Below are 12,391 nucleotides of genomic sequence, written 5' to 3'. Positions count from 1 at the left end.
TCTCTCTGTCCATCTCTCTCTCTCTCTGTCTGTCTGTCTATCTCTACACATCTCTCTCTCCATTCCCCCCTCTCTTTCTCTCTCTCTCTCTCTCTGTCCATCTCTCTCTCTGTCCATCTCTACACCTCTCTCTGTTCATCTCTCTCTCCCTCTGTCCATTTCTCTCTCTCTCTCTCTCTCTCTCTCTATCTCTCCACCTCTCTCTCTCTGTCCGTCTCACCGTCTCTCTCTCTCTGTCCATCTCACCGCCTCTCTCTCTCTGTCCATCTCACCGTCTCTCCCTCTCTGTCCATCTCACCGTCTCTCCCTCTCTGTCCATCTCACCGTCTCTCCCTCTCTGTCCATCTCACCGCCTCTCCCTCTCTGTCCATCTCACCGCTTCTCCCTCTCTGTCCATCTCACCGCCTCTCTCTCTCTGTCCATCTCTCCACCTCTCCTTCTCTGTCCATCTCCCCACCTCTCTCTCTCTGTCCATCTCTCCATCTCTCTCTCCCTCTCTGTCCATTTTTCCACCTCTCTCTCCCTCTCTGTCCATCTCCCCACCTCTCTCTCCCTCTCTGTCCATCTCCCCACCTCTCTCCCCCTCTCTGTCCATCTCCCCACCTACTCTCCCTCTCTGTCCATCTCCCCACATAGCTCTCCCTCTCTGTCCATCTCTCCACCTCTCCCTCTCTGTCCATCTCTCCACCTCTCCCTCTCTGTCCATCTCTCCACCTCCCCCTCTCTGTCCATCTCTCCACCTCTCCCTCTCTGTCCATCTCTCCACATCTCTCTCTCTGTCCATCTCTCCACCTCCCCACCTCTCCTTCTCTGTCCATCTCCCCACCTCTCTCTCCTTCTCTGTCCATCTCCCCACCTCTCTCTCCTTCTCTGTCCATCTCCCCCTCTCTGTCCATCTCCCCACCTCTCTCTCCCTCTCTGTCCATCTCCCCACCTCTCTCTTTCTGTCCATCTCTCCATCTCTCTCTCCCTCTCTGTCCAACTCCCCACCTCTCTCTCCCTCTCTGTCCAACTCCCCACCTCTCTTTCCCTCTCTGTCCATCTCCCCACCTCTCTGTCCATCTCCCCACCTCTCTCTCCCTCTCTGTCCATCTCCCCACCTCTCTCTCCCTCTCTGTCCATCTCCCCACCTCTCTCTTTCTGTCCATCTCTCCATCTCTCTCTCCCTCTCTGTCCAACTCCCCACCTCTCTCTCCCTCTCTGTCCAACTCCCCACCTCTCTTTCCCTCTCTGTCCATCTCCCCACCTCTCTGTCCATCTCCCCACCTCTCTCTCCCTCTCTGTCCATCTCCCCACCTCTCTCTCCCTCTCTGTCCATCTCCCCACCTCTCTCTCCCTCTCTGTCCATCTCCCCACCTCTCTCTCCCTCTCTGTCCATCTCCCCACCTACCTCTCCCTCTCTGTCCATCTCCCCACCTCTCCCTCTCTGTCTATCTCTCCACCTCTCCCTCTCTGTCCATCTCTCCACCTCTTCCTCTCTGTCCATCTCCCCACCTCTCTCTCCCTCTCTCTCCATCTCCCCACCTCTCTCTCCATCTCCCCACCTCTCTCTCCATCTCTGTCCATCTCCCCACCTCGCTCTCCCTCTCTGTCCATCTCCCCGCCTCTCTCTCCCTCTCTGTCCATCTCCCCACCTCTCCCTCTCTGTCCGTCTCCCCACCTCTCCCTCTCTGTCCGTCTCCCCACCTCTCCCTCTCTGTCCGTCTCCCCACCTCTCTCTCCCTCTCTGTCCATCTCCCCACCTCTCTCTCCCTCTCTGTCCATCTCCCCACCTCTCTCTCCCTCTCTGTCCATCTCCCCACCTCTCTCTCCCTCTCTGTCCATCTCCCCACCTCTCTCTCCCTCTCTGTCCATCTCCCCACCTCTCTCTCTCTGTTTCCCCCGCAGGTGCTGGTTACAGTCCCATGGGTTGTCGTCCCCTCCACGGAATGTGGTCCACAAGTATCTAAGCCAAGATTATCCTATATTCAAAGCCCTCTGCCCCTCCGACAGTGCAACGCTCCCTCAGTCCCGGCCCTCCAGCAGTGCGCCGCTCCCTCAGTACCGCCCCTCCGACAGTGCGACACTCCCTCAGTACTGCCCCTCCGACAGTGTGGCACTCCCTCAGTACTGCCCCTCCGACAGTGCAGCACTCCCTCAGTACTGCCCCTCCGACAGTGCGGTGCTCCCTCAGTACTGCCCCTCCGACAGTGCGGCACTCCCTCAGTACTGCCCCTCCGACAGTGTGGAGCTCCCTCAGTACTGCCCCTCCGACAGTGTGGCACTCCCTCAGTACTGCCCCTCCGACAGTGCAGCACTCCCTCAGTACTGCCCCTCCGACAGTGCGGCACTCCCTCAGTACTGCTGACTTACTTCATTCCCTGCTGGAAGATAGAGTTCCTCCTGGTCTTGCAGATCACCAGATCAGCCCACTGCACGACCACAATACTGACAAAGAAGGCCGTGTGACAGGTGAACTCCACGATCTTCCGCTGTTCGTACGTCTGTCGGAAACGAGCACAAGAAAGGGTTAACAGAGGGAAGTCACGGGCAAAGGCCCATAAACAGCAGTGTGCTCAAGGGGCTGGCATGTGTGTGGAAGGATATACTACGTTCACTCCCAGGGCAGGTACAGTACGGGTTAGAGACAGAGTAAAGCTCCCTCTACACTGTCCCATCACACACTCCCAAACTAGAATGCATTGAGACGCAATTACGAACGTACATCAAAGAGATTATCCCAGTGCTCGGCAGTGCAAATTTGGTGGTCACACATAATGGATCAGAGAACCGGCTGCCACTCTGGATTGTCCCGGGGAATGGTCCCGCGCTTTTGGGGAGGAGCTGGCTAGCTGAGATGAACTGGAAATGGGGGGGATGTGCACGCCATTTCATTTGTGGAGCGAAGTTCATGCTCACAGGTCCTACAGAAATTCGAATCACTATTTCAACCTGGTGTCGGGACTTTCAAGGGCACCAAAGTAGTGATACGCATCACCCCGGATGCCTGACCAGTGCCGTATGTGATGCGTGAGAAAATTGAGAGTGAGTTGGACAGGCTGCTAGGAGAGGGCATAATATCGCCTGTTAAATTCAGTGACTGGGCAAGCCCTATCGTCCCTGTCCTTAAAGCGGATGGCTCGGTCAGGATCTGTGGCGACTACAAGGCCACCATCAACCGAGTGTCACTACAGGACCAATACCCGCTTCCGAGAGCGGAGGATCTTTTTGCCACGCTGGCAGGTGGCAAGCTGTTCACCAAGTTGGACCTCACTTCGGCCTACATGACCCAGGAACTGGCCGAAGAATCCAAGCTACTGACCACCATCACCACTCACAAGGGGCTGTTTGTCTACAACAGGTGTCCGTTTGGCATTCGATCAGCGGCCGCTATCTTCCAGATGAACATGGAAAGCTTGCTTAAATCCATTCCTGGCACAATCGTATTCCAAGATGACATCCTATTCGCGGGTCGAGACACCGAGGAACACCTCCACAACCTGGAGGAGGTACTACGCCAACTGGACCGAGTAGGCCTGCGACTAAAGAAGTTCAAATGTGTGTTTTTGGCCCCAGAGGTCGAGTTTTTGGGCAGGAGGGTTGCCGCAGACGGGATCCGGCCTACCGATTCCAAAACGGAGGCGATTTGTCGTTCCGCCCAGGCCCGGCAACACATCGGAGTTGCGGTCATTCCTGGAATCTCTTAAACAACTTCGGGAACTTTCTGCCGAACTTAAGCACATTGTTGGAGCCGCTACACGTGCTCTTGCGTAAGGGTTGTGAATGGTTTTGGGGGGACTGTCAAGAACGGGCTTTCAATCAGTCGTGAAACATGCTTTGTTCTAATAAGCTGTTGACCTTGTACAACCCCTGTAAGAAATTGGTTTTGACATGTGATGCATCATCCTATGGGGTTGGGTATGTGTTGCAGCAGAGTAATGATGAGGGCCAACTCCAACCTGTGGCTTATGCCTCCAGGTCGCTCTCCCAGGCAGAACGGGGATATGGGATGGTTGAAAAGGAAGCACTCGCATGTGTCTACGGGGTGAAAAAGATGCACCAGTACCTTTTTGGCAGAAGGCTCGAGTTAGAAACGGACCACAAGCCGGTAACATCCCTGTTGTCCGACAGCAAGGCTGTCAATGCCAATGCGTCAGCTCGCATACAGCGATGGGCCCTCACACTGGCTGCGTATGACGACACCATACGGCACCGGCCAGGCACCGAAAATTGCACTGATGCGCTCAGCAGGCTCCCACTGGCCACCACTGAGGGGGCGTCGGAGCAAAGCGCGGAGATGGTCATGGCCGTTGAGACTTTCAACATCGCAGGCTCCCCCATCACAGCCCGCCAGATCAAAATCTGGACCAACAGAGATCCCCTCCTATCTCTGAAAAAGAAATGTGTCCTGACTGGGGATTGGGCGCCCGCACACGGAGCGTGTCCCGAGGAGGTCAGACCGTTTCACAGACGGATGGACGAGCTCTCCATCCAAGCCGACTGCCTGCTATGGGGCAGCCAAGTAGTCATGCCCCAGAAAGGAAGGGAAGCTTTCATCAGGGAACTCCACAGCAAGCACCCAGGCATCGTGCTAATGAAGGCCATTGCCCGGTCACATGTATGGTGGCCAGGAATTGACTCAGACCTGGAACACTCTGTTCGCAGGTGCACAACGTGTGCCCAGCTGGAAAATGCCCCCCAGGGAGGCCCCAATCAGCCCATGGCCCTGGCCCACCAGGCCATGGTCACACATTCATGAAGACTACGCGGGCCCGTTTATGGGAAAAATGTTCCTGATTGTTGTCGATACATACTCGAAATGGATCGAGTGCATCATATTGAATTCGTGCATGGCATCCACCACTGTGAAGAGTCTGCGCACAGTATTTGCGACCCACGGCTTGCCAGACATCCTGGTTAGCGACAATGGCCCGTGCTTTACTAGCTATGAATTCCAGGAGTTTATGTCGGGTAATGGTATCAAACACGTCAGGACAGCGCCGTTCAAGCCGGCTTCCAATGGCCAGGCGGAACGTGCGATTCAAATCATAAAACAGGGCATGCTCCGGAATCAAGGACCCTCTCTTCAGTACCGCCTATCGCACCTCCTGCTGGCCTATAGGTCCCGTCCGCATTCGCTCACGGGAGTCCCGCCCGCGGAACTACTCATGAAAAGCACGCTTAAAACGCGGCTGTCTCTCATTCATCCTGCTCTGTCGGACATTGTTGAGGGCAAGCGCCAGTCCCAAATCGAGTGCCATGATCGCAACTCAGTGGGGAGATGCATAGAAATCAATGACCCTGTATTCGTTCTCAGTCACGCATTGGGACCCAAGTGGCTTGTGGGCACTGTAATAGGCAAAGTTGGGAATAGGGTCATAGTGGTCAGACTAACCAATGGGCAGATATGTCGCAAACATCTGGACCAGGGAAAGAAAAGATTCAGCATGGACACTGAGGAACCCGAAATAGACCATGAGATGTCAACCACACCACTGCCAGTGAACGAGCAACAAGGACATTCACCAGCATGCACAGTCCCTGCGGCCAGCCCGGAATCACCTCAGGCGACAGAGACGCATGCCATGGCTCAACCACCAGAGCCACATCTGCGGCGCTCCACGAGAGAGCGTCGACCGCCTGAAAGACTCAATCTTTGATCCAAAGACATTAGGGGGAGGAGAGGTCATGTTTGTAACCTTCACATAACTGTAACCAATATGTAACAACACTGTACACTGTATACACCTGTGAAATACACACCTTGACCACAGGGGGTGAACTTGTGGGAGACACTCCTCACCTGGTCAGCCAGGTATATAAAGGGAGGTCCCACACAGGCTCAGCACTCCTTGGTCCTGGGAATAAGGGTGCAGGTCATGTAGTGACCTTGTCTGCAGTACATGCCTCGTGTGACTATAGTACAGTGCAGAGACACAACAGGGATGTGGGGTGGGAGGAGTAGGGTGGTTTGGAGAGGGAGGGGGAGGAGGAGGAGGGGAGGATGGGCAGAGGGAGGGGGAGGGTGGGGCAGGTGAGTCACTCACCCACTGCTGTCCATAACTATCCTCCAGGTCGTTGACGGTCCTGTCGTCCCAGTGTAACCGGATTCCCACCAGGTTTTTTGGGAGGAAGCCGTTCTCTGCCAGGATTACAAAGTAGGCAAAGAACCCACCTAACGCCTGGATCATTCCTGGAGAGGGGGGAGGTGGGCAAACGGCACGTTAATACCAGACTGGCCCTCCAGCTCTCCGTGCCTCGCTAATTCCATCTAACTCTCAATTCCCAACTCCAGCTCTCTCGCCACGCGTCTTTCACTGCCTCCCACCCTCCCTCACTCCGCCTCCCACCCTCCCTCACTCAGCCTCCCACCCTCCCTCACTCCTGCTCTCATCCTCCCTCACTCCTCCTCCTCCCACCCTCCCTCACTCCTCCTCCCACCCTCCCTCACTCCTCCTCCCACCCTCCCTCACTCCTCCTCCCACCCTCCCTCACTCCTCCTCCCACCCTCCCTCACTCCTGCTCCAACCCTCCCTCACTCTGCCTCCCACCCTCCCTCACTCCCGCTCCCACCCACCCTCCGTCACTCCTGCTCCCACCCTCCCTCACTCTGCCTCCCACCCTCCCTCACTCCTGCTCCCACCCTCCCTCACTCTGCCTCCCACCCTCCCTCACTCTGCCTCCCACCCTCCCTCACTCTGCCTCCCACCATCCTGCTCTCACCCGCCCTCACTCTGCCTCTCACTTCTGCCTCCCATCCTCCCTCACTCCGTCACCTCTGTTATCTCTCCCTCCATCACATTCTCTACTCCTTCCAATTTCCACTGCATCTCTGAATCCATCTCTCTCGCTCTCATTTACTCACTCCAGACAACCCCAGCCCCCAGCCCCTCACCCCTGGGTCACTGTGACCCCAGCCCCTCACCCCCGGGTCACTGTGACCCCAGCCCCTCACCCCCCGGGTCACTGTGACCCCAGCCCCTCACCCCCCGGGTCACTGTGACCCCAGCCCCTCATCCCTCACCCAGAGTCGCTCCCACAATGCCGTATTCCCGGGTTCACTACGTACCGATCTGACCGTACGCGATGCTGATTAACCTCTCGTTCACCAGTTTGTCCATCCGAGGGTTTCGGGGCTGTCGCTTCATGATGTCACTCTCTGCTGCTTCGTAGGCCAATGAGATAGCAGGAACCTGCAACGCGAGTCACATGCCCGTGGGCTGCGTCAGCGACTGGGCCGTGTCTGCATTCGCTCAGTCATTAGCGGTAAATCTGCCCGGCAACACCCCACAGAAACAGGCACCACCACCGCCTCCATCTTACACAACCTTCACGCGCCTCTGTTCGCCAAGCTTGCACCCCAGCCCAGCCAGCAGCACAGACGGTGGAGGGACAGGAATCTCCTCACTGTTAGCGGAGGACCATGACAGAAGGAACTCCCATTTATACAGCACCTTTCAGCACCTCAAGACGTGTCAGCTGTGGCCCAGTGGGCAGCACATTCGCCTCAGAGTCAGAAGGTTGTGGGTTTAAGTCCCACTCCAGAGACTTGAGCACATAAATCTAGGCTGACCCTCCAGTGCAGTGCTGAGGGAGCGCCGCACTGTCGGAGGGGCAGTGCTGAGGGAGTGCTGCACTGTCGGAGGGGCAGTGCTGAGGGAGCGCCGCACTGTCGGAGGGGCAGTACTGAGGGAGCGCCGCACTGTCGGAGGGGCAGTACTGAGGGAGCGCCGCACTGTCGGAGGGGCAGTACTGAGGGAGTGCCTCACTGTCAGAGGGACAGTACTGAGGGAGCGCCGCACTGTCGGAGGGGCAATACTGAGGGAGTGCCACACTGTCGGAGGGGCAGTACTGAGGGAGTGCCGCACTGTGGGAGGGGCAGTACTGAGGGAGCGCTGCACTGTCGGAGGGGCAATACTGAGGGAGTGCCGCACAGTCGGAGGGGCAGTACTGAGGGAGTGCCACACTGTCGGAGGGGCAATACTGAGGGAGTGCCACACTGTCGGAGGAGCAGTACTGAGGGAGTGCCGCACTGTGGGAGGGGCAGTACTGAGGGAGTGCTGCACTGTCGGAGGGGCAGTACTGAGGGAGTGCTGCACTGTCAGGGCAGTGATAAGGGAGCGCCGCACTGTTGGAGATGCCATCTTTCGGATAAGATGTTAAACCGAGGCCCCGTCTGCTCTCAGTGGATGTAAAATATCCCACGGCACTATTTCGAAGAGGAGCTGGGTAGTTCTCCCCGGTGTCTTGCCCAATATCCATCCCTCAATCAACATAACAAACACAGATTATCTGGTCATCATCACATTGTGGGAGCTTGCTGTGCACAAATTGGCTGTCGCATTTCCCACATTACAACAATGACTGCATTCCAAAAGTACTTCATTGGTTGTAAAGTGCTTTGAGATGTCCGATGGTCATGAAAGGCACTATATAAATGCCATTCTTTCAAAGTGCTTCACAGCCAATGAAGTACTTTTTTAAAGAAGTGCAGTCACTAATGTAATGTCGGTAATGTAGATAATTTGCGCACAGGAAGCTCCCACAACAGCAACGGAATAATGCCCGGATAAACTTTGGGCCCAGGACACCGGAGAGAACTCCTCTGTTCTTCTTCTGACAGTGGCCGGGTGATCTTTTACATCCACCTGAGCGGATCGACGGGGCCTCGGTTTAACATCTGATCCAAAAGGTGGCACCTCTGGCAGAGTAGCACTCCCTCAGTGCGGCACGGAGAGTGTCGGCCTGAATTATGGACTTCGAGTCTTTAGCGAGGGCCTTGAACCCACAAGCGCCTGACTCCGAGGCGAGAGTGCTGCTCCCTGAGAGTGAATCCTCTCATTCCGGGAGTGTCCCTGACAGGCTATGGTAGCACCGTGGTTCTGTCACTCGAGCAGTAAAACCAGAGGCCTGGACTAATGATCCAGACAGGAGTTTAAATCCCACCAAGGCAGCTGGGGAATTTAAATTCAGTTAATTCAATAAACCTGGAATAAAAAGCTCGTATCAGTAATGGTGACCGTGAAACTTACCAGATTGTTGTAAAAACCCACCTGGTTCACTCATGCCCTTCAGGGAAGGAAAGCTGCCGTCCTTACCCGGTCTGGCCCACATGTGACTCCAGACCCACAGCCAATGAGTTGACTCAGAAAAGGCTACACTCCTTGGACAGGCCTCTTGCCCTGCCCTGCCCTGCCCTGCCCTGCCCTGTCCTGTCCACCCCCCCCCCGCGCGCCTTGTTGTGTCGCGCTCCCCACCCCCCCGGCCTGTCACCTGCCCTCCCCCCCCACCCCGCCCCCTCTGACACACTCACCATGTCAGTTCCCAGGTCGATGCACAGGATGGTGATGGTTCCGAGGGGCAGGGGAATGTTGGCCATGATGAAGAGGAGGAACGGTGTGATCTCGGGGATGTTGCTGGTCAGCGTGTAGGCGATGGACTTCTTCAAATTATCAAAGATCAGGCGGCCTGTGGGAAAGAGGTCAGTTAGCCAATTGGGGACGAGCAGGTTTCAGCCAAGAGAAAGGCTTGCTTAGTCAACGTACAGACGTAATGACGAGTGAGACCCGACTGACCATCAGTGAGACCCTACGTCCATCAGTGAGACCCACTGACTATCAATGAGACCCTACTGACCATCAGTGAGACCCTATGTCCATCATTGAGACCCACTGACCATCAGTGAGACCATACTGACCATCAGTGAGACCCCATGGAGCATCAGTGAGACCCCATGGACCATCAGTGAGACCCTACTGACCATCAGTGAGACCCCATGGACCATCAGTGAGACTCTATGTCCATCAGTGAGACCCTATGTCCATCAGTGAGACCATACTGACCATCAGTGAGACCCCATGGACCATCAGTGAGACCCTATGTCCATCAGTGAGACCATACTGACCATCAGTGAGACCCCATGGACCATCAGTGAGACCCTATGTCCATCAGTGAGACCACACTGACCATCAGTGAGACCATACTGACCATCAGTGAGACCCCATGGACCATCAGTGAGACCCCATGTCCATCAGTGAGACCCACTGACCATCAGTGAGACCATACTGACCATCAGTGAGACCCTATGTCCATCAGTGAGACCCACTGACCATCAGTGAGACCTTACTGACCATCAGTGAGACCCCATGGACCATCAGTGAGACCCCATGGACCATCAGTGAGACCCCATGGACCATCAGTGAGACCACACTGACCATCAGTGAGACCCCATGGACCATCAGTGAGACCCTATGTCCATCAGTGAGACCATACTGACCATCAGTGAGACCATACTGACCATCAGTGAGACCCAGCTGACCATCAGTGAGACCATACTGGCCATCAGTGAGACCCCAAGGACCATCAGTGAGACCCCAAGGACCATCAGTGAGAATCCAAGGACCATCACTGGGCCCCACTGACCATTACTGAAGCCCCACTGACCATCAGTGAGACCCTACTGACCATCAGTGAGACCCCATGGACCATCACTGGGCCCCACTGACTATCACTGAAGCCCCACTGACCATCAGTGAGACCCCACGGACCATCAGTGAGACCCCACGGACCATCAGTGAGACTCTACTGACCATCACTGAAGCCACACCCTCCGTCACTGGGCCCCATTGAGCCTCCGCACCCCCCCCCCTCCCCCCACCCTCCGGTTATGAGGACACGTACCTTCCTCCACTCCTGTGACGATGGAAGCGAAGTTGTCATCGAGCAGAATCATGTCAGCTGCCTGTTTGGACACGTCTGATCCAGCAATTCCCATCGCCACGCCGATATCGGCCTTCTTCAGGGCCGGAGAGTCGTTGACACCATCGCCAGTCACAGCGACTATAGCACCCTGGGGAGACGGGGAGAGAGAGAGAGAGAGAGAGAGAGAGAGTGAGGGAACGGTCCCAAGTCATAGGGACTATCGCACCCTGGGGAGACGGAGAGAGAATGAGGGACTGTCTCCAGTGAGGAGGTGAGGGGCTAGTTATTGCTGTTCTGAACTCTGACCTATCCCTGGCCCTTTCGTTGCCCGGTTGTTAGCACTCTGAACTCTGACCTGTCTCTGCGCTCTTCTATTGGCTAGTTGTTAGTCCTCTGAACTCTGACCGGTCTCCAGGTCCTTCCATTGGACGCTTATTGGATGCTCTGAACTCTGACCTGTCGCTGGGCTCTTCTATTGGCCGGTTATTAGTGCTCTGAACTCTGACCTGTCTCTGCGCTCTTCTATTGGCCAGTTATTAGTGCTCTGAACTCTAACCTGTCTCTGGCAGCCCTCCACAATGATCAGCTTCTGTTGGGGCGAGGTTCGGGCGAACACGATCTCTGTGTGATTGCGCAGAATGTCGTCAATCTGTTCTCCAGAAAGATCCTTTAGATCGGTTCCGTGGATCACACAGGCCTTGGCATCTCTGGAACAACAAACAAGAGCGGAAGAATTAGGAGCGGCAACTTAAGGGGGAGTGCAGGAACAGAGAGACCTGGGGGTGTACGTACACAAATCGTTGTGAGTGGCCAATAAGGTGGCAGATGGAGTTTAATATGAGGTTATCCACTTTGGTAGTAAGATTAAAAAAACAGAATATTTTTTAAATAGTGAGAAACTATTAGATGTTGATGTTCAGGGAGATTTCGGTGTCCTCGTACAGTAAACACAGAAAGTTAGCATGCAGGTATAGCAGTCAATTAAGAAGACAAATGGAATGTTGTCCTTTATTGCAAGGGTGTTGGAGTACAAGCGTAAGGAAGTCTTGCTACAATTGTACAGGGCCCTGGTGAGACCACACCTGGAGTACTGTGCACAGTTTTGGTCTCCTTACCTAAGGAAGGATGTACTTGCTTTGGAGGTGATGCAACAGAGGTGCACTAGATGGATGAGAGGGATGAGAGGGTTGTCCTATGAGTAGAGATTGAGTAGAATGGGCCTATAGTCTCTGGAATTTAGAAGTATGAGAGGTGATCTCATTGAAACATAGAAGATTCTGAGGGGGATTGACAGGGTAGATGCTGAGAGGTTGATTCCCTCTGGCTGGACAGTCTAGAACCAGGGGGCACAGACTCAGGATAAGGGGTTGGCCATTGAGGACTGAGATGAGGAGGATTGTGAATCTTTGGAATTTTCTGCCCCAAAGGGGTGTAGATGCTCAGTCTTTGAGTAAATTCCAGGCTGAGATCGATAAATATTTGGACTCTAGGGGAATCATCATCATCATAGGCAGTCCCTCGGAATCGAGGTAGACTTGCTTCCACTCCTGAAGTGAGTTCTCTGGTGGCTGAACAGTCCAATACGAGAACCACAGACTCTGTCACAGGCGGGACAGATAGTCGTTGAGGGAAAGGGGTGGGTGGGACTGGTTTGCCGCACGCTCTTTCCGCTGCCTGCGCTTGATCTCTGCACGCTCTTGGCGTTGAGGCT

General features: G+C 55.1%; 1 protein-coding gene across 3 annotated transcripts in view; it reads right to left on the bottom strand.

The window, feature by feature from the left end:
* Positions 1-12,391, bottom strand: part of LOC139240824 (sodium/potassium-transporting ATPase subunit alpha-3) — a 258,910-nt gene that overhangs the window by 45,462 nt on the left and 201,057 nt on the right. For all 3 annotated transcript variants that reach the window (XM_070869308.1, XM_070869310.1, XM_070869311.1), the window contains 6 exons: positions 11,237-11,387; positions 10,660-10,828; positions 9,293-9,447; positions 7,049-7,172; positions 6,027-6,172; positions 2,353-2,483 (listed from right to left, as the gene is read on the bottom strand). In XM_070869308.1, the coding sequence (XP_070725409.1) occupies positions 2,353-2,483; positions 6,027-6,172; positions 7,049-7,172; positions 9,293-9,447; positions 10,660-10,828; positions 11,237-11,387 (876 nt within the window). The remainder of the gene's footprint in view (positions 1-2,352; positions 2,484-6,026; positions 6,173-7,048; positions 7,173-9,292; positions 9,448-10,659; positions 10,829-11,236; positions 11,388-12,391) is intronic.

This window comes from Pristiophorus japonicus, chromosome X (genome assembly GCF_044704955.1).
Source record: "Pristiophorus japonicus isolate sPriJap1 chromosome X, sPriJap1.hap1, whole genome shotgun sequence".
NCBI classification, from domain to species: Eukaryota; Metazoa; Chordata; class Chondrichthyes; family Pristiophoridae; genus Pristiophorus; species Pristiophorus japonicus.
This window is presented reverse-complemented; position numbering and strand designations above follow the sequence as displayed.